The sequence below is a fragment of the Triplophysa rosa genome, linkage group LG5, assembly GCF_024868665.1.
Source record: "Triplophysa rosa linkage group LG5, Trosa_1v2, whole genome shotgun sequence".
Lineage (NCBI taxonomy): Eukaryota > Metazoa > Chordata > Actinopteri > Cypriniformes > Nemacheilidae > Triplophysa > Triplophysa rosa.
This window is the reverse complement of record NC_079894.1, coordinates 29810517-29830862: the sequence shown is the minus strand read 5'-3', so window position 1 is coordinate 29830862 and position 20346 is coordinate 29810517. Positions and strand designations below refer to the sequence as shown.

The following is a 20346-nucleotide window of genomic DNA, read 5'->3' as shown; positions in this document are numbered from 1 at the left end:
GTCAGACATTAAACTATATTCTTCATCCACGAAAACACTCAACAACCTGCATTGTAGACAAGCGATTTAATGATTTTGTAGGTAGACAGAATGCATCGAACAGTATTCAGGTTTACCAAAGAAAACACAAATCACTTGAACGGTGAACACTCTATTGTTTCACTACAAAACAACAGTAGGCTAATAGCAATAATATTATAACAAGTTTGAACTTTTATGACGTTAACACTTATTTAAACGTCATTTAAATACCTAAAATATGTAGTAGCAAACACACGTCACACTACTGCAGTATATACTAGATTAGAATAAACATATAGGCCTAACCGGAGATCCTACTTGTGTACAGAGCGTTAATCGGTTAATAGTTTAATGTCGCTGCATTCATAGCAATTCACACAAATGAGAGGCCAACATCAACTGTTCAGCTACGGACGCTTGTAAATGAAGAGGGATTTGAACACAAGGAGGCGCCACACACTGTCATCTGAATCCTTCAGTTTAGCTGCTGCCGCACGAAAGATGCGCTCCCCTCACACGTTCTCGTGTCTGCCGTCTGCTGAGAGGATCATAGCTGAGCTGACAGAGAACATCTGACACATCTCACTCTTCTTCTGCCTAGTATTTTGTTTTGAAATTGCTGAACGAATGGCGAACGCAGGGCTCCAACTTCTCGGCTACACTTTGGCTTTTTTGGGACTTATTGGTCTAATAGCTTCTACATCCATGGCCGAGTGGAAGATGTCTTCATACGCCAGTGATAACATCATCACAGCTCAGGCCATGTATGAGGGTCTCTGGCAGGCCTGTGTGCACCAGAGCACCGGACAAATGCAATGCAAAGTCTACGACTCGCTGTTACAGCTACCAGGTATGGACCGTACCTCCTCTTACGCGAAATTCTTAAGTTCAGTCTTAAGTTTGACTGTGAAAGAAATCTTCCTTTGAAACTCCACTTCTGACGCTGACAGCTTCGTGCGCGTGTTCAGACAAGTCCGACAAATACTTTGAATTACTGAGCAAACACTGGCATAAAGAACTTCAACATTTTAACGATAGACTTTAATTGAAGTCCAACAAAGTCTGACAGATGCTGAATTATAATCATGTCTTTTTTATTATCATTATTAATGCTAAATTGAACCAACTTTACATTTTTAGGTTTTACCATTTGGAATATTTTTTTTTAACTTGATCCCAGTCATAATTTTTTACAGTTTTTTTTACCTGGGAAATTTAAATTGGTCCAACTTAACATTTTTCGGTTTTACCATTTGTATTCATTTTTTTAAGTTCATCCAACTGTTCAATTTTTACAGTGTGGTTGCCACTATTTATTCATCAAAATCAGCGGAACTATTTCTTAATATAATATTTTCATGTCATGGTTGTTGATGAAGATTATGTTTGTTCTGCATGCTGTTTGTGTTCACACATACTGTATGTGGTGGCCAAAAAAAAGACCATGACCAAAAGCTATGGCAGGTATTTTCTTTTGTACTCTCGGCATAACCAGTGTTGGGTAAGTTACTCTCAAAAAGTAATTAATTACTAGTTACTAATTACATAGTCAATAGTGTAATTAGATTACTGTACAAATGACTCTCTCCAAAAAGTATTTAGTTACTTATTACTAATTACTTTCTATATCCTATATTAAGTGATTCAAGGATAGGCATGAAAGGGCTCTTTTAATTCATTCAAATCAATCATATTAAACTACATAAAGTACTCTTATTAACTGAACAAAGTATTACAAATGTGAGAATTTTACATTAAAGCACAGATTTTAAAATTAGACTTTGAATTTTGATGTCAATTCCACTATTGCACACACATATATTACACACAGTATTTAGTTTAATTACATCAAAAGTAACTGTAATAAATTACAGGAAAAATAAGAGTAATCCATTACTTTACTTTTTCAAGGGAAAAGTAATTAAATTACAATAACTAATTACTTAGTAACTAGTTACACCCAACACTGGGCATAACAGTTTGAGAATTCAGAGAATGGCTTATGTGATGTGGGACTGAGAAACGTGCCAAAATGTGATGTTAAAGCATTAAAGAAAGACTGAAGAATGTTTTCTGTGGTCCCAGGGGAAATTCAGAGTACTCGAGGTCTCATGATCACCTCCATCTTACTGGGTGCTGTCGCTCTGATGGTTGCTGCCGTTGGTATGAAGTGCACCACATGCCTGGCAGACGACAAGCAACAAAAGAGCAAAGTTGCCCTGGCCGGAGGCGTCCTCTTCATCGTTGCAGATATGTTGCTGTTCATTTCTATTATTACTAACACTCTTTTGTCATTTTACAAAAATCAATCTCTGAACACTGAAGAGAAAATATAAATGAACAGGCAGTGAATGTATTAAAAATAGCATTAAAAGTAACGAATAAAGGTTGATATTATTGCCCATCAGTGTGCATCATGCGAGGCTCTTCTTTTTCTCTACAAGGGTTCTTGCTCTTGCTGCCACAAGCTGGTATGGAGACAAAATAAGACGCAAGTTCTTTGATCCATTCACTCCCACAAATTCAAGGTGAGCTTTAGCAGCTAAACGGAGACAGTTCTGTCATGACATGTTGTTCAATGACACTTTCTTCTGTGGAAGATGTTTTGAGAAATGTTCATCCAATGGACGTCCAATGTTGTTTGGTTAGCAGTGTTTTTCAAAACAAACTCATTCATTTTTAATTTATTTATTCATTATTGGCATTTATTACGAAGTGTGACTTTCTCTCTGGACGTCATTGAATTATGCTAAATGATGTAACTATTGCTGTAACCATTGTTACTCAACATCAAAACAATAAGTACAGTCGTACCCTCTCGTAAACAGTGTGCTATTGCTTTGGAAACGGCTCTCACCCTGTTCATTGATGATTTGATATTTGGTGTTGACAGGTATGAGTTTGGTAAGGCGCTCTATGTGGCCTGGGGTGCTTCGGCTCTCACGCTCATTGGCGGCAGCATGCTCTGCTGTAACTGTGGAAGTAAAGCCACTGGTAAATCGTACCCACCTCCCCGCACGGCGGGACGGCCGGGAACGGATCGTGTTTGAAGATTAGTGGTGTCCACATACTGTAAAACACCCGAAGACAAAAGCAATCTAGCAGCTTGTGTGCAACCTATAGTTTAATGTGTCGTGTGATTATTCTTCACTCTGAAATCTTTTATATTGCTTTGTGATTTGGTAATATGTTATAGTTTTGGATTCCTGCTTTATTAGAGTCATTTTCAATCGTTATGTATGTCTCTCAATATAAAATAAAAATGAAAAATGCATCTATTCAAATCTATGGGTTCAAATCTATTGTCATGATATAGCATGCATTATGTATGCCAGTGATGTTGACTTTTTACTCAACATGTGAAGGTTTTGTTTGGAAGGAAAAAATGTATAAATTAAAAAAATTTGGAAACATGTTTACGAGTGCTAATGTCTGTTTTCATTTGATGTTTACTGTACTTTTGTTTAGTTTAAATGACAGAAGAGAGTTGAAGAAACACGTATTGTATTGTGTGTAGCTTTGGTGCTAGAGAGACTGTGTGATTTATTCATTCAGTGTTGTTTGTGAGTGTGCTGCTCATGAGATTGTTTGGACTTGTTGTGTGCTTCATCTGTGCAGACCTGCACCACACATTCCTTCCACAGAACCCAGAAGAATGTCCTGTTCTGTGGTTGAATGAACCACCGTCCTGCATTTCCTCCTTTGTACTTCATCTCACCAGCAATACCAAAGCTTTAGCTTAAAAAAATACACACAAACAAACAAACAAACAGAAAGTGTGTATTGGTAAGTGTTTTTGTGTAAGCATGAGAATGGCGTGACTCTTGGGTGTGAGGATTTACAGCAGATTCTGTCTCCTCAGGCTATATGATTTACTATCACATTCATTTTAGAAATATTTATACATAGTCTATATATGTGCATGATAGAATATTTATAAATGTTGTTATGATCATCCCTTACGGAATGAACCACCATGGTTTCATAAAAGTAAAAGTGTAATCATGTTTTTTGCGTGTGGTTTTCGTTTTTGATATGGTTTACAACTGTTTGATTCAATGGTGTGTTGATTTGTTTATAATGAATATCGCACATTTTTGGGTCATTCTAATCACAGGTACACCTCATGTCCGTGTGATGTATTATTATTATTATTTTATTAGATTGTCATCATTATAAAGCATCAACGCTTATTTTTCTAGAACAAAATCACACAAGTGGGATAAACATAGGTCCCTATTTCAAAGATCTAATCGCATGGTCTAAAGCACACGGCGCAGGTGCACTTTTGCTAGTTTAACGACAGGAAAACAATTGGCACGCCCCAGCGCATGGTCTAAATGGGTTGTCCCGATTCTCTTAATGTTTAATGGGTGTTCTTTCGACCAAACATGCAGTAAACCAATCAGAGTCTCTTAAGAGCCGGTTCCACACTGTAAAACCCGACAAGTTCGTTTAACTCAACAAAATTGTTGAAACTGATTGCAACTTAATTTTTTTAAGTTAAATATTTTTTTGTGTGTGTATGTGTATGCTACTATATAAGGTTATGTTATTTTAACTGTGTATTTTGAGTTCACGGTACAGATTTATATTGGTTACAGAGAACTTGAACATTTGTATTACTTATAAAATGAAATATTTGCATTCTCACTATCAAATTGTTTATTTTAGGTTAACTTAATTTTTTAACATTAATTGGAGACTCCTACACTTTCCTAGAATTATAATCCTCCTATAATTTAACATTTTAAATAGGTAAATACACTAATTTTGAATAAGGCAAAATAACTGCAGAGACTTGAGAGCAAGTAACTTGTTTATTAACCAAATATAAAATTCTAAGAGATATTACAAATATTTCAAGAACTTCAATGTAAACAAATACAAAGTAGAATACTCAGACACATGAATGTACCATGTGTAAACATTCCATATTGCATCTTGACATCATTCAAAATCAGGATCACTATTTTTTAAAGTTATCTAAAATGATTAATTAAAACATTTAACAGTAACACATTGAAATGTATTTAAGAACACTTACTGTCATGGTCCTGTCCTTCTTGTCTGGAGTTTTCTAGTTTTGTGGACAGGGTCATGACAGTACCATGTCTTGTGTGTGTGTGTTGTGTGGAGACAGGTGGCTGTTGTTATGACATTGTGTCACGTGTCATCCTGTCTCGTGCTTTGGCCTCGCCCCCTTGTTTCCGTTATCTCTCCTTTAGTGTTTGATTCCCGTCACCTGCCCGTCACTAGCCCCGTGTAATTATCCCTTGTTAGTGTTCCCCTTCATTAAGCCCAGTTCCCTCTGTCCGGTGCCTGTTCGTTTTGTAAACCTTGTCCTTATGAAATAGTCTACGGCCGAGCACCCTAGTACTGTCATGCCTGCTGTGTTGGTTGATTGGTATATTTTAGTTTTGTTCTCCATCTGTTTTGCCCCCTTGTGGGAAGTGTTTTGTTTTAAGTCTTGTTTTAGTTAGTTTGTTTGTGTTTTGTAAATAAGTTTTTCCGTTAACCCCTTGTTGTCTGCGCCTGGGTTCTGTCTGTAATTCATGACAACTTACATTTTGAAATGTGATAATTACAGTGTTTTGTTATGTACACAAAATAAAGCAGAAATTTGTGTACTGCAATGTAAATCAGTAAATCTGATCATGTAAATCAGCCACATCAATGTGCAAGTATCCTATGCAAACATTCAGTCCTTCAACAAGCATTTAACATCACAATGACTAAAATATGAAAAATCAGTAAGAGGTTTAATATACAAAAAAAAAAAAAAAACTGGAAATAGTATGACAATGTGCAATTCTCTACTGCAATCAAGCCATCATTTAACTTGCATTTAACCCTAACACATTCAAATTTAAAAGGATCCCTGGGTATAGAGCGATGTATGGCTTAATATATGAACAATGGCATTGACTTTATATTGTGAAATAAAAAAACTGTGTAACAGTCACAGTATTCATAAACTTTGAAAACATATTTTTACTTGGAGGCCGCCATTTTTTGCGTCAGAATCCGTGATGTCAAATGGTTGTGACCTAAACCTGTTCTCTTTCGCAACAGCGAAGCGCACACATTTTCCATATAACAGTAAAATATGACACGTAAAACATAAGATCGGATATACAAACACACAGGGACAGTAGGTGGCGGTATGTCCTCTTGACACAAGCCAGCCAGCCTGCCAGCCATAAAAGAAGAACGCGTTCGTCTGTTCAAGGTGAGCGTGCATTAAATCATAGCTTTAAACTACCACCTTTGAGACATTTAAGACTATTTAAGACATCAGCATCCACCATAATCGTATACATTATGAGAATATACTGATAAACACAATAATACTTTTTTACGTTGGCTCAATTCTTTTTACAGTGCATATCCATTAATCACAATCAGATCATAGGTGTGTTCAGATGTGACAGCAATTGTGTTAATAAACTATAGACATTTTTGAATGTGCATTTTGTTTTGTTTTTGATTTTTTAAACAACTCGGTTTCTGCAATTCTAATGAATTCATAACCTGCCACAAGTACTAGAATGAGTGGCAGGAACAATAAAGTTGGATGAAATAATCCCAGCTAACACTATGAAACTGATGACACTAGGAAACATTTTCTGTGATAACATTTCTAAGGTATGAGCTGTGTTTACACAAAATTAATTAAATCATGTAATTCAATGTTTGATGTTTACAATACACACATTACAAAGCTACATTTTTGAAAGAATATTACAATGTAAAGGCTTTATTTTTACCTGACATACCTATTCTATACGTTTCTTAAAAATAAAATGTATTGTGTCCAGGTGAAAAGTTGCTTTTATACACAGACATTTGAACAAAACACATTTTAGTGCTGTAATTACAATACCGCGGAATTATGTAGACCCACATATTATATCAACAAAAACAAAGTGAAATAAGTTATCCATCGTTAATGTTATGATGTATTGTGTGGGGCACTTTACGTCCACCCGCGGCACGCCTCGAAGAGCTTGACTGTTTTCAGAAGCGTACAGCTGTATCTGTCTTTTATAAATCTGATAAATGCTATGTCTGCTTTAAATTACAGAATAATTTCTTATTTTGTAGTCTCATAATCAGATTATGGTAATTTAGCCTGAATTTTACAGGCAAGGTCACATATTTCTGCAAACTACTTAATTTCATTCTTAATTTAACAATTACTCATTAAAAATGTATTTATTTAAATTTTGTACAAATTGCATTCTCTTATTAAATGCCACATGAATTCTGAATATACACACTTACGTCCCACTTCTTGAAAAAGCTGACATCACTCTCAAACAAATACGGAGGGAGAGCCCAGAGTACAGCAGCACGTCTAACATGGACATCAACTTGATCCTTTAAGTGTGAGAAAAAAATTTATTCAGTATGGATGCTAATCAGTATAGCCTCACGACACTATTCATGAAGCAACCACGAGAGTTCAACCAAAGATAATTAAGCACCTAAAGCACCTTTAACAGGCATCAAGAATTGTAACCAACTGACCTGGAGGTCATAAGTCCTGAAGACCCGATCCAGGACTTCAGACACTTTTCCTGTCCGAGAAACTTTTTTCCGAAACAGGCTCTGAAGTATGTTGGTCCAGTTGAGCAAAGAAACGATTCTTTAGGTTGACATTTGTCACTCTGTGAAACTCAGCACAGATCTGTAAAAAAAAGTGCATATAATACAGTGTATATGTGTGTATATATATAATTTAAGAGCAGGCCATCGTTCCAGGATTTCATTAACTGGTAGCTCATTACAGACGACCTCTTTGCGCCGCAAAGCAAAGGTGGTGTCCCTTAACTTTGTGATCAGGACAAGATTTTTGTCAATCATCTTAAGTCAAGTCAAGTCAACTTTATATAGAGCTTTTTACAATTTTCATTGTTACAAAGCAGCTCTACATAAAACATATTGACTATAAGCAAAACATTTAAAGCACACATTTAAGATAAGGGAGAGAGAAACACAGGTCAAATATTAAACAGACTATAAATTCCTATATGTAATATTAATTAAGTAAAACTTTAAAATAAATAAATAAAGCAGCCCCCCAGCCAGGCAAATAGTGCAAACGGTGGCGAGGAACCCAAAACCCAGGCCCAACAGAGAATTATTATTTATTACATTCTCATGTTTCTGCCTGAAATCTACTTTTGATATTGAGATTTTATTTCCATATTTAATTTGTTTACTTACATATACTCTATTTTATATTTCATTCTACATTTATGCCTTACTCAGCACCTTAGTTTAATTTTTTTATCTCATGTTTGTACTTAATGTATGTCTTAATGTATGTCTTTTGTTACATGTTCAATGCTTTGGCAATATTGTAAGAACACGCAATCATGCCAATAAAGTACCTTGAAATTGAAAAATTGAAAATTGAATTCCAGTTCCCCTCTGGCAACAGCTGCTGCCTCTGCACAAGCTCCAGAGAGCTTGCACAACAAGGCTAAATAAAATAAATAAACTTAATAATAAAATAAATTATAGTTTAAGATTATCATTAATAATCTAATAGCATTTGAAATTTTGTAGTGAAGACGTGTCAAGTGACCGCGTCCTTCTTTATCCAGCTCTATCATCTCAGCTCTTGTCAGGTCGCCGCTTCCCATTCTCCGCTCTACCATCAGGTCAGGCCATGAAGACGTGTCAGGTGACCGCGTCCTTCTTTATCCAGCTCTATCATCTCAGCTCTTGTCAGGTCGCCGCTTCCCATTCTCCGCTCTACCATCAGGTCAGGCCATGAACTGCATCCTGCTCGCTGTGGTAACCTTGGAACAATGAGACAAGACTGGCTGAGAGTAGAGTACTGTTCTGTACTCTTTGATGCAACAAGTACATCAGTTGTGTTTTTGGTTCCGGTTGATCTAACTAATGCAGCCTAAACCCTCAGAGGATTTATATTATGGAAGTGTAGTGTATGCAAGATTAAAAATGAGCGTTATCTTCTGAGGCAAAAAGATCGACTTCTGCCTTGTCGAAGACCTCACATATTTTCTGAACCGACAGGGGGTGAGCGTACATTATTCCGAAAGGACATTGCTCCGAGATAACATGTCCGCTCCTTGGTTCAGTCTGCCCGGCACGTGTGTCGCTCTCAGTGAACGCAGATTGAGCTGGGCCCATTCGAAGAGACAAAGTACCAGGGAAAAAAAAGCGCCTCGAAGAGAGGCCTCCCTGGCGATTAATGTAGGACACCACTGTCATACTGTCCGACCGGACTAAGGCGTGGCGATCCCGTAAGACCGGCCAGAAACTGTGAAGGGCCAGAAACACTGCCTGCATGTCGAGGCAGTTGATGTGCAGGCTTCTTTCCTGATCCGACCAGTGGCCGAAGGCCGGCATGCCATCACACAGAGCCCCCCAACCTGCGTAGGAGGCATCTGTAGTGACCACCTTTCATCTGCACGTTGTGCCCAGGGGAACACCCTGCTCCAGCCAAAGGGGATCCTTCCAGGGAGACAGGGTATTTAAGGAGACTCGATCCACATGTAGTGTGGCGGAACTCTCGGTTTCAGCCAGTACTGAAGTGGCCGCATGCAAAGGGTGGCGAACTGCAGTACCTGAGATGTGGAGGCCATGAGATCCAGCATCCTCTGAAACGGCTTGAGGGGGCATGACGTTCCCAATTTGAAAGAGGCCACGAGCTGCCGAATAGCCAGTGCGCATTCTGGTGCAATTCTGGCCGCCATTCGGGTCGGATCGAAAATCGCTCCCCGGAACGAAACCCGTTTGCTGGGAGACAGAGTGCTCTTTGCAAGATTGATCCCAGGCATTCTAAATGGCTGAGGAGGAGGGACCTGTGGTACCATAGCTCGTCCTCTGACTGCGCTAGAACAAGCCTGTCGTCGAGGTAGTTCAGAACGCCGATTCCCTTCTGCCTGAGAGGGGACAGAGCCACGTCCATGCACTTGGTAAAAGTGCAAGGAGCCAGGGACAGCCCGAATGGAAGGACCGTGTATTGATAGCAACCCCTTCGCAGGCGAATCTCAAGAATCGTCTGTGATGGGGGGCTATCTACATGTGAAAGTACGCGTATTTGTGAGAGGATCTATTTCAGGGTAATCATTCTGAAACCCTGTTTCATAAGGGCGCGGTTCAGATGTCTGAGATCGAGGATGGGGCGGAGACCACCATCCTTTTTGGGTACGACGAAGTAGCAGTTGTAGAAGCCCGACTCGATTTGATCTGGAGAAACCAGTTCTTTGGCTCCTTTTTCCAGTAAATTTCTCACCTCGGTGCGTAGAACGTGTGCATCTGCGTTCTGCACTCGGGTGGGGGTCACCCTGCGAAACTGCGGGGGCCTGTGAACGAACTGGAGTGTACAGTCTCTTGTAACCCTTATCCTTTACGCTGTCGACCGAGGTGAGAGCGGAGGAAGAAAAAGGTCGTAGATGGGCCGAGTAGGGGGCGTGCCATGACCTGGTAAGTTCTTCGTGAACTTCCGGGAAGAATGGTGAAGTTCGCGGACGAGGGGCCTGGGGGCGCCCTGGCAAGAACCACTCATCCAGGCGGCTGCGAGTGGATTCCTCTGGCGAAGACCACTACAAACCCAGCTCCTCCACAGCCTTTGTGAGGCCCCGAAAAAGCTTGGAATCCACCCCAGGCTTGGGCTCGCTGTGCTGTGCAGACGGCAGGGGGGCGGGGTCAAACACTGAGCCCGACAGCTCCTCCGTGTCTGAAGCCGCTAACGACATGCTGTCGTCCTCCTCGAATTCGCTTCCGCCAAATGAGACCATATCACTGGCGGTGGCCAAGGGATGCTGGTCAGGCTGGGAGAAACGGACCGGTGAAATCTCCTTCTGTGGAGAAGGCGAGGCACGCCGTGGGGGCGTGAGCCCGCTCTTCCCCGAGCGCTTAGATACTCTACCCCGTTGCTTCTTTCACACATCTTGTGAGGAGTTTGCCGCCCAGTTTGGTGGGCTTCATCGCTATAGGTCCGTGCAGCTTCGCTTCCATTGGTGCGATGCGGCGAGCATGTGAGAGAGAGCGAACCCGTCTCAAGTACGTCAGACACATCCGGTGTTTTAGAACGCCGGATGGCGACAGGCGCTGCTGGAGACAGCGAAAACACTGAGCAGAGAGGTCCAATCCGCTGGCAAAGCAATCAGTCTCGAGTAGCGAAGGTAGAGTCGTCGCTGAAGGAGAAGAGATCTGAGGACACTGCGGCGATGTGTCTGCTTATGTAGCCATAAGCTCCGCCCAGTTTGGCAGGCTTCATCACCATAGGTCCGTGCAGCTTCGCTTCCATTGGTGTGATGCGGCAAGTGTGTGAGAGAGGGTGAACCCGTCTCACGTACGTCAGACACATCGCAACGCAACGAGCCAACAAGGGAGAGGCGGCTCGGTCCTGTTTAAAAAACGTGAGCCGAGCACGAAGTTAAACACTTCACAATGTTCACACTGTCCCTCGGGCCCGAGAGCAGCGTGCTGAGCCCCAAGCACTCAAAGCAGAAGTCATGGGAGTCGAACTAAGAGAGTAGTCTCTCACATGGAGGGACGCATCTCTTTTACGACTCAGCCATAAAGTTTCATTTAGCTAAACGTTCTCTAAGACACAACTAGCTAGGAGAGAAGACTTCTTCTCTACAACAGAAAGCACAACACACACACAAAGCGGTCCTTGAAGACAAAAGAACCTGAGGATGTGTCCGTTTCACTCGTATTTATAGACCTCAGGTGCGTGACGTCACCCACCAAGGTTATTTAAGCCAATTTTTGGCGTGTTTGGCACACGTGCTTCACAACCGGTCGAACAAAGAATGTTCCCATAGCGTTTTGAAACACAGCATCGAGTGTAGCTTTTGATAGGGAACAGTGCATACATATGGGGCTCCAATACAATGATTTCCATTGCTTATAAACAACTTGGGCTACAGGTTTACAGCGACTTCCTCTCTGAAGATAACCTGCTCCGGAGCAGGTTATGTTCCAGGGTTAGTTCATTTGAAGGCAATGTTACTAAGCTTTAGGGGTTGTCTGCGCATGTGTGCGTTTTTGATGAGCGTCAAGTTGGCGCGGAAGCACAGATTACGTATAATATATTATCACAGCAATATCACAATTACATTTCCAATCTCACCCATCGCAATTCAGCATTCACAGCTAATTTGATTATTAACTTTATTATTTAACCTTTTAAAATGAAATAATCTTTAAATAAAATAATGTAAGCTGTTATTGTTAAACTGTATGTATTTATATTAAGTACTGTATATACAGGTGCTGGTCATATAATTAGAATATCATCAAAAAGTTGATTTACACACAGACTGATATATTTCAAATGTTTATTTCTTTTAATTTGATGATTATAACTGACAACTAATGAAAATCCCAAATTCAGTATCTCAGAAAATTAGAATATTACTTAAGACCAATACAAAGAAAGGATTTTTAGAAATCTTGGCCAACTGAAAAGTATGAACATGAAAAGTATGAGCATGTACAGCACTCAATACTTAGTTGGGGCTCCTTTTGCCTGAATTACTGCAGCAATGCGGCGTGGCATGGAGTCGATCAGTCTGTGGCACTGCTCAGGTGTTATGAGAGGCCAGGTTGCTCTGATAGTGGCCTTCAGCTCTTCTGCATTGTTGGGTCTGGCATATCGCATCTTCCTCTTCACAATACCCCATAGATTTTCTATGAGGTTAAGGTCAGGCGAGTTTACTGGCCAATTAAGAACAGGGATACCATGGTCCTTAAACCAGGTACTGGTAGCTTTGTCACTGTGTGCAGGTGCCAAGTCCTGTTGGGAAATGAAATCTCAAAAAAGTAAAAAAGGAGTGGTTTTACCCAATCTATAATTTGCATAGTGTGATGTCATAGACAAGCATATAGAGGGAAGAATAGTAGGTATGTCCCAAAATATTGGTTACATTTACAGACATTTATTTATACAGATTGTCAATAGGCATTTTATACAAATTTGATACATATACAAAATAAAGCTATAATTATAACAATCTGGTCAAAATTCCAGCAACAAACTAAATAGATAATATCATTAATTCACTTAAACTTTGATGTGCATGCATAATGAAACTACGAATGATTGTATCTGTTTTGTATGTAGATTAATATAATGCCTATATGTTTCTGTACATGTGTTTGTATTTGACTTTTTTCTTTTTCATTATTATTCATTAGGGCTACATCTGTATTCCATCTTTGTTCAACGAGTTTCTTCTTTAATACAATGCAATCGTAAAAAGCACTAAAAATACATTTAAATGAACATTTAGTCATTTAGCAGACGCTTTTATCCAAAGCGACTTTCAAATGAGGTAAAAAATAAACTTGACTCTAAATGAACAAGCCTGTGTCAAGTGTTACACAAACATTATGTTTGCACATTTCAACAAGAATTTAAAGTAAAACGTATGATATGTGTACGAAAATGTATTTCTAAATGTACCATACACTCCAAAACCAGGTATTCTAAGATTACTTTTGGGGTTTTTATAGAATGACCATTTGTTGTTCACACTTTTGCCACAATGAACCCATTCAAGTCATTTTACAGATCTGTACATGATGCTGTATGCCTCACACAACAAGTTTACTGAAAATATTCAAAAGGAAAACACAGTGTAGATGCTTTCATGTGTACCTCTTCATATGGTGGATGAGGTATGATGTATTTGGTTTTCATTTCCATTCTTTAAGCAGTTACGCTCCATAGTCAATGCACATGTCAAACACTAGATGGCAGTACGTGACACATCTTTGCAGGACTGCTGGAACATAAACGCACACATTATTAGATCTTCCCCATTTACACAAACATTATAAAAATACATCGTATTTGTATTTCAGTTTTAGCTCGGCTGTAGAGATGTTTCGTGTTTCCAAAAAGAGAGCTACAAACCCACAAAATTCATTTTCTTATGTACTATTAAAATTACGGAAACAAATTGGATGTAATAGTTCATTAGGTGATCCTTTATTATATACATGGAAACTGGCAAAAAGTAACCCATAAATAAAAAAAAAAAACAATATAGCTATCATTTTCCGCATAGGCCTTTAAATAAACAACATTACATCCTAGATCTGCAAAAGAGGCTAGGAATGACTCTTGCTTTCTCCATGTTTCATGACAGTCTTATATTCAAAATATCTTCTTTTGTGTTCTGCACAAGCAAGAAAGTCATACATGTTCATTGACAAAAAGATGACGATGTTTATTTAAGGTTGAACCAAACCTTTTGATACATGTTTCTTATTTCTCTGTCTACATTATTAGGAATAAAATACTTTATGACCAGACGTCAAGAGTGCATTTAAACAATGTCTGCTTGAGGTTATCAGTTTCATTTCAAGCATCTGCCCGCTAAACGGAGTCAAAAGGATCTTCTGGTTCTCCTTTTCAGGCCGGTAAGCCTGGCAGGATGCAAGTGTGGTCCCCTGATGTAAGACTAATAAACGAGGGAGAGACACCCATCACATGGCCAAGCGTGTGTGACTGCCCTTCAATGTTCAACCTCTGTAACTCACTCAAACTACTGCACATGCCAGTGGTGAAAGAAGGGTTTTCCTTGAGGAAAGATGGCAGAGGAGTTTGTGGAAAGCCTCAGCTCACACTGGCTCACTGTGTGCAATTTATGCTAATGTGTGGTTTTTTAATTTATGCATCTGGACGCTGGAAGTGTTAGTTACCGAGCGTCTGCAGGGCTGTGTTACGTGGCATATATAGCATGCTACACACAGACGTGAGGAATGTGAATTACACGTAAAGCCCTATTTGCATGGGATTACTATTATCTGGGGACCTCGCGCGGTTTAGAAATGACCTCCCCACATCTGTATTTCATGTGGCCATTCACACGGGATAAGTGAAGCCTGGGATTTGACTCAAATTTACGGACTTATTTCCTGGATATGATGGCAAGGTTTGCATATAGTTTGTATATAGTTGTATGGTGTATAATGATATTTACATTTAGTCATTTAGCAGACGCTTTTATCCAAAGTGACTTAAAGATGAGGGAAACAATGGAAGCAATTGGAACAACATAAGGACAACAAAAAGCATAAGTGCAATTAAAGAAAATTGGTCTCACATAGACTACCACAGTGTACAGAGCGAAAAACATTTTTATGATATATGACCGTCAGTGGTGTAGTCTATTTTTTGTAGTGGGTATACTCTGATTCTTCCCTCGGATCCTCATACTGACCTGTCCCAGAGAGACACCCCATGAGCACCTCCATACTTACTGTCATATAACTTCACACCGTTATATGTAAATAATAACTTTATTAAAACACAGCCCGAGTTAGGCTCACATGTCACATACACTCGGCTAACGGCACACATCCCACACCACTTCCGTATGTGACGTAACACCCCCTTACGCCAAGCAGTATGGGTAATGTAGTGAACTCCACATCATCACATCTCCCCCTTTTACAGGTAACACAGTTAACCCATAATAATAACATAACCAATGTAATATTAAACACTGTTAACCCCTCTAGTAGTTTCTTGCATATACACTGTACCGACAGCAATATATACTTCAATCAGAATAACATTTCCAACTAAATACAATTAAGCTCTACCTTAATATCACCTGCAAAACACAACATTTATGAAAATACTGTTTTCTGAACAACAACCATTTCACCAATTTTCTCCAGGTATCATACCAATAACATTTAAGCATTTCAGTAAATAACACTTTAGTAAATGACATCTAAGTATGACTTTACTTTCCTCATTCCTTTTCTTTCTCTCTTAGGAAAGTGACCCACTCTTAGTCTCTATACCGAACTGGAATTTTAATTACTCTGCCACTAGAGGTTGTCCTAGCAACAGGAACAGAGTCCAATGTAACTTGCTCTGAGTGTCTGACAGGTTCTGAACTTTCCTGATCATGCCTTGGTTCTTGCCTTGGTTGTGACAGTTGCAAATAACTGTTCATGTCAATTCTTACAGAATCAGTCTCTGAAGATACCACTCTCTGTAAGTGACGTCTGTTTCTTCTGAGAACAGCTCCATTCCCGGTCTGTACAAAATATGAACGTGGCTCTTTAGCAGTCCTCACAACTGTACCAGATGTGCACCACGTTTTCTCTCCATCCAATTTTAGGCGAACTTTATCTCCAGGTTGTAAAGGAGTAAGTGTAGAAACAGAATGTCTTTTGTCATAGAAACGCTTGTAACCCTCTTTCGCACGTTTGTCTTTTTCAGCCACTTGTTTTCTGCTGATGTGATGTTGTTGCAAAGTTTTCTTCAGAACAGGCAATGTAGTACGAATCTGCCGTCCCAGCATTAGCTGTGCAGGGCTTACTCCCGTAGCTGCAAGTGGAGTAGCTCTGTAACTCAAAAGAGCCAAGTGAGGATCTGGCTGACGCAGAATGTGTTTCGCTGTGCCCACGGCTCTCTCAACAGCACCATTCGATTGTGGGTAGTGAGGGCTGCTGGTCACATGATAAACACCCCAAGTTTTACAAAAATCTGTGAAGTCCAGACTACTGAACTGGGTAGCATTATCTGAATGCAATTCTCTCGGAATTCCCCATCTCACAAACATTCCTTTTAGCGCAGAGATTACGCTGCGACTACTAGTGATATGTAAACGAGCAATTTCAATGTCTCTAGAATACAAATCCACTACTACTAGATAGTTTTTACCTCCATTCTCGCACAGGTCCGCCCCGACGGTTTGCCATGGACCAGGGGGAAGAGAAGTTGTGATAAGAGGTTCCTTTCTTTGTGTGGGCTTATGCACTTGACAAAAAACACACTGTGAAACTTTGGCATTAAGGTCTGCTGCAATTCCAGGCCACCACACTGACATTTTAGCACGTTCCCTGCATTTGTTTAGTCCTTGGTGCCCATCATGCAATTTGTCAAGAATTCCTTGTCGTAGTGCTGTTGGAATTACAATTCTGTCACCTCTTAGAAGCAATCCCTCAGCCCATGAGAGTGACGCTCGTTCTGTATAATAATCCTTACATTCCTGTGACATGTGATGCGGCCAGACTCCTTTTATGAACTGCTTCACTTTCTGTATCACAGGATCTGCTAAAGTGAACTCACGAATTTCGTTTAGCTTAGGTTCAGACACTGGTCTTGTTCTTATCACTGCTTCTACATAAGCTTGTACTGCCTCTTCTGTGTTAGAGAATTGTAATCCTTCCAGTGGATTACGGGACAGTGTATCTGCCACTACCAGCGATTTTCCCGGCACATATACAGCTTTAATGTTGAACCGCATCAAACGCATCAGTAGACGTTGACAACGCACAGGAGTTTTGTCCAAATCATAAGTGTTAATCAGAGGTACCAACGGTTTGTGGTCTGTTTGCAGTGTAAACTCACCAAGACCCAGCAGATAACAGGCAAGTCTCTCGCATGCCCAAACTGCAGCCAGACATTCCTTCTCGATCTGGGAATATTTCAACTCAGCTGATGACAGTGTTCTAGAACAAAAAGCAACAGGAAGTGTCGTGTTACCGTGGTGCTGTAGCAAAGTAGCGCCTAGCCCAAAGCTGCTCGCGTCCGCAGATACAATGGTAGGTTTTCCAATGTTGTAGAAGGCTAAAACTGGAGCTGACGAAAGCATAGCCTTTACGTCGTCGAAAGCTTGTTGTTGTAGCGCATCCCACACCCACGCTGACTCTTTCTTTAACAGTTCATTTAGTGGGTGCAATGTTGTAGACATTTTAGGCACAAACTTTCTGAGATAATTCACCATTCCCAGCACTTGTCTAAGCTGTGAGACATCTTTGGGACATGGTAGATCTGTGATCGCTTTCACTTTGTCAGGGTCAGGTTTAACCCCATCACTGCTGATGATATGTCCAAAGAAGCGAAGTTCCTTCTTTCCGAAATGACATTTGTCTTTGTTTAGTTTTAGACCTGACTTTTTTATCGTCTGCATTACTTTCTCCAGATTCTTATCATGACTCTCTTTGTCTTTACCGCATACCAAGATGTCATCCATAACTACAACACAGCCCTCGTGTCCATCCAGTAGCTTTGTCATCTCTCTCTGGAAGATCTCAGGTGCTGATGTGATCCCAAAAGGAAGCCTCTGGAAGCAAAATCTGCCTTTCGGAGTGATGAAAGTTGTGAACATTGAACTTTTTGAGTCCAGCGGAATTTGCCAGAAACCTGATGATGCGTCGAGAGTTGAAAACACTGTGGCTCCTGCCAGTTTCGTAGAAATGTCCTCCAAAGTCGGCAGCATGAATTTTTCTCTTTTTACCGCTTTGTTGAGATGTTTAAGATCTACACAAATTCGTACTTTTCCGTTTTTCTTTACTACAGGGACCATCGGAGCACACCAATCAGTGGGCTGTGTCACCTCTCGTATAATCTGCATTGTTTGCATCCGCTGTAGTTCCTCGTCAACTTTCTTCATCTATGGAAAAGGTACCCTGCGGGGAGTTGTCAGAATGTATGGCTGTGCGTCCAGTTTCAGCTCAATCTTTACTGGCACGCATCTCAGACAGCCAATTTCCCCAAACACATCCTCTTGAATGTAATCCGCTCTGGCCACCAGTCCCATGGCACAAGCTGCACTTCTACTTAATAGATTGTTAGCATAACGTCCATCCACAACGTAAATCCAGAATTGATGACACGCAGTTTTTCTCGCAGTCTCTGCATAGAATTTTCCCAGCGTTTTGACATAACCACCCGGACTGTTTAGCTTTATACAAGTCTTCATCAGCGACGGCTGTTGTGGGAGACTCTCATATGTGTCATTGGACATGATCGTAATATCCGCTCCTGTGTCTATTTTAAAAGTCACTGCTTTTCCACATACAGGAAGACTCACTAACCAGTCTGATTCTGATGCTCTTTTCTCGATACTGTCCAAAAAGTATGTCTCATTTTCTTCCTCTGCTCCTTTTTTAACATCCACTGCTCTAACAGCTTTGCTAAAACACGCTGTAGCAAAATGTCCTAGTTTGTTGCATTTGCGACACTGTTTATTGTAAGCGGGACATTCACGTGGTCTATGACGCTTATTACAACGTGAACACATCTTTTCTTCTTTGTCTCTCTGTCCTTGCTGTGTCTTTGTGTTTCTTTTCTTACCGGTATTGTAGTTTTTTGTTGTGTGCGACCTCTGGTACAACTCCGCCACTTCTGCGGACGTCGTTTCTTCAGAATTTTGAGTTTTAACAAGTTCCGTTTGTCTTGCTATCTGCACTGCCTTTCCCAGGGTCAGATCACTTTCCATCTGTAGTCTTTGTGACACTCCACTATCATTTATTCCGATCACCAATCTGTCTCGGATCTGTTCATCCTTCTGTGTTCCAAACTCTCAATTTTCTGACAATTCGTACAAACCTCTCACGAAAGCTTCAACCTTTTCACCCATCTGTTGTGAACGTTGATGAAAACATGCACGCTCATGTATGACATTCCTTCGTGGCACAAAATGTCCATTAAACTTTTCCACTACCTCTTCGTATCTTCCCGAGTCCTCCGGATTCCCGAAACGAAATGATGCGAATTTAGTCTCTGCCTCTTTCCCCATAGCATACATCAGTGAATTTACTTGGACCTCTTCGTCCTCTTTATCCAGCTTTGTAGCAATCCTAAATCGCTTGAAACGCTGTATCCACGTGGGCCATGTGGCGGGCTGACTAAAGTCAAACTTCTCCGGAGCTTGAAACATCGACATCTTCTGGTACTTGAGTTAGCGAGTACGACGCACTTCTGACACCATGTCATATAACTTCACACCGTTATATGTAATTAAAACACAGCCCGAGTTAGGCTCACATGTCACATACACTCGGCTAACGGCACACATCCCACACCACTTCCGTATGTGACGTAACACCCCCTTACGCCAAGCAGTATGGGTAATGTAGTGAATTCCACATCATCACACTTACTAATGCATACAGTCTACAGCAGTGGTCACCAACCCTGCTCCTGGAGATCGACCTTCCTGAAGATTTCAGCTCTAACCCCAATCAAACACACCTGAACTATCTAATTAAGGTGTTCAGGTTTGCCTGAAAATGACAGACAGGTGTGCTGAAGCAGGGTTGGAGCTGCAGTCTGCAGGACGGTCGATCTCCAGGAACAGGGTTGGTGACCACTGGTCTACAGTCTAGAAACACAAAATGTGTAATCAATTTGTCAGTTTATTATAAGCAACCAGACTTATCAGCTCAAGCTTAGTAGCAGTATCCATATGAGTATTAACAATGAACAATAAATGTATAAACCTTTGTACAGTTCTATCAAACCTCAGCAACCCCCGTCTTTGGGGTGGGGTAGGACGAAATGAGAAATAAAAATTA

General features: G+C 40.4%; 1 protein-coding gene across 1 annotated transcript; it reads left to right on the top strand.

Annotated features, from left to right (window-relative positions):
• Window positions 1-305: 305 nt before the first annotated feature.
• cldn1 (claudin 1) lies at window positions 306-3436 on the top strand. The gene is made up of 4 exons (XM_057334121.1): window positions 306-871; window positions 2107-2271; window positions 2465-2549; window positions 2915-3436. Exons 1-4 carry the CDS (start codon window positions 649-651, stop codon window positions 3069-3071), a joined length of 630 nt encoding a protein of 209 aa, XP_057190104.1. The 5' UTR covers window positions 306-648; the 3' UTR covers window positions 3072-3436.
• The last annotated feature ends 16910 nt before the right edge of the window (window positions 3437-20346 follow it).

What these genes read in the sequence shown, in the direction of transcription:
- cldn1 (XM_057334121.1), top strand. Translation starts at nt 649, where the DNA reads ATGGCGAACGCAGGGCTCCAACTTCTCGGCTACACTTTGGCTTTTTTG. An exon ending in CGTCCTCTTCATCGTTGCAG is followed by an intron (nt 2,272 to 2,464) that starts ATATGTTGCTGT and finishes TTTTCTCTACAA; the next exon opens with GGGTTCTTGCTCTTGCTGCC. An exon ending in TTCACTCCCACAAATTCAAG is followed by an intron (nt 2,550 to 2,914) that starts GTGAGCTTTAGC and finishes TGGTGTTGACAG; the next exon opens with GTATGAGTTTGGTAAGGCGC.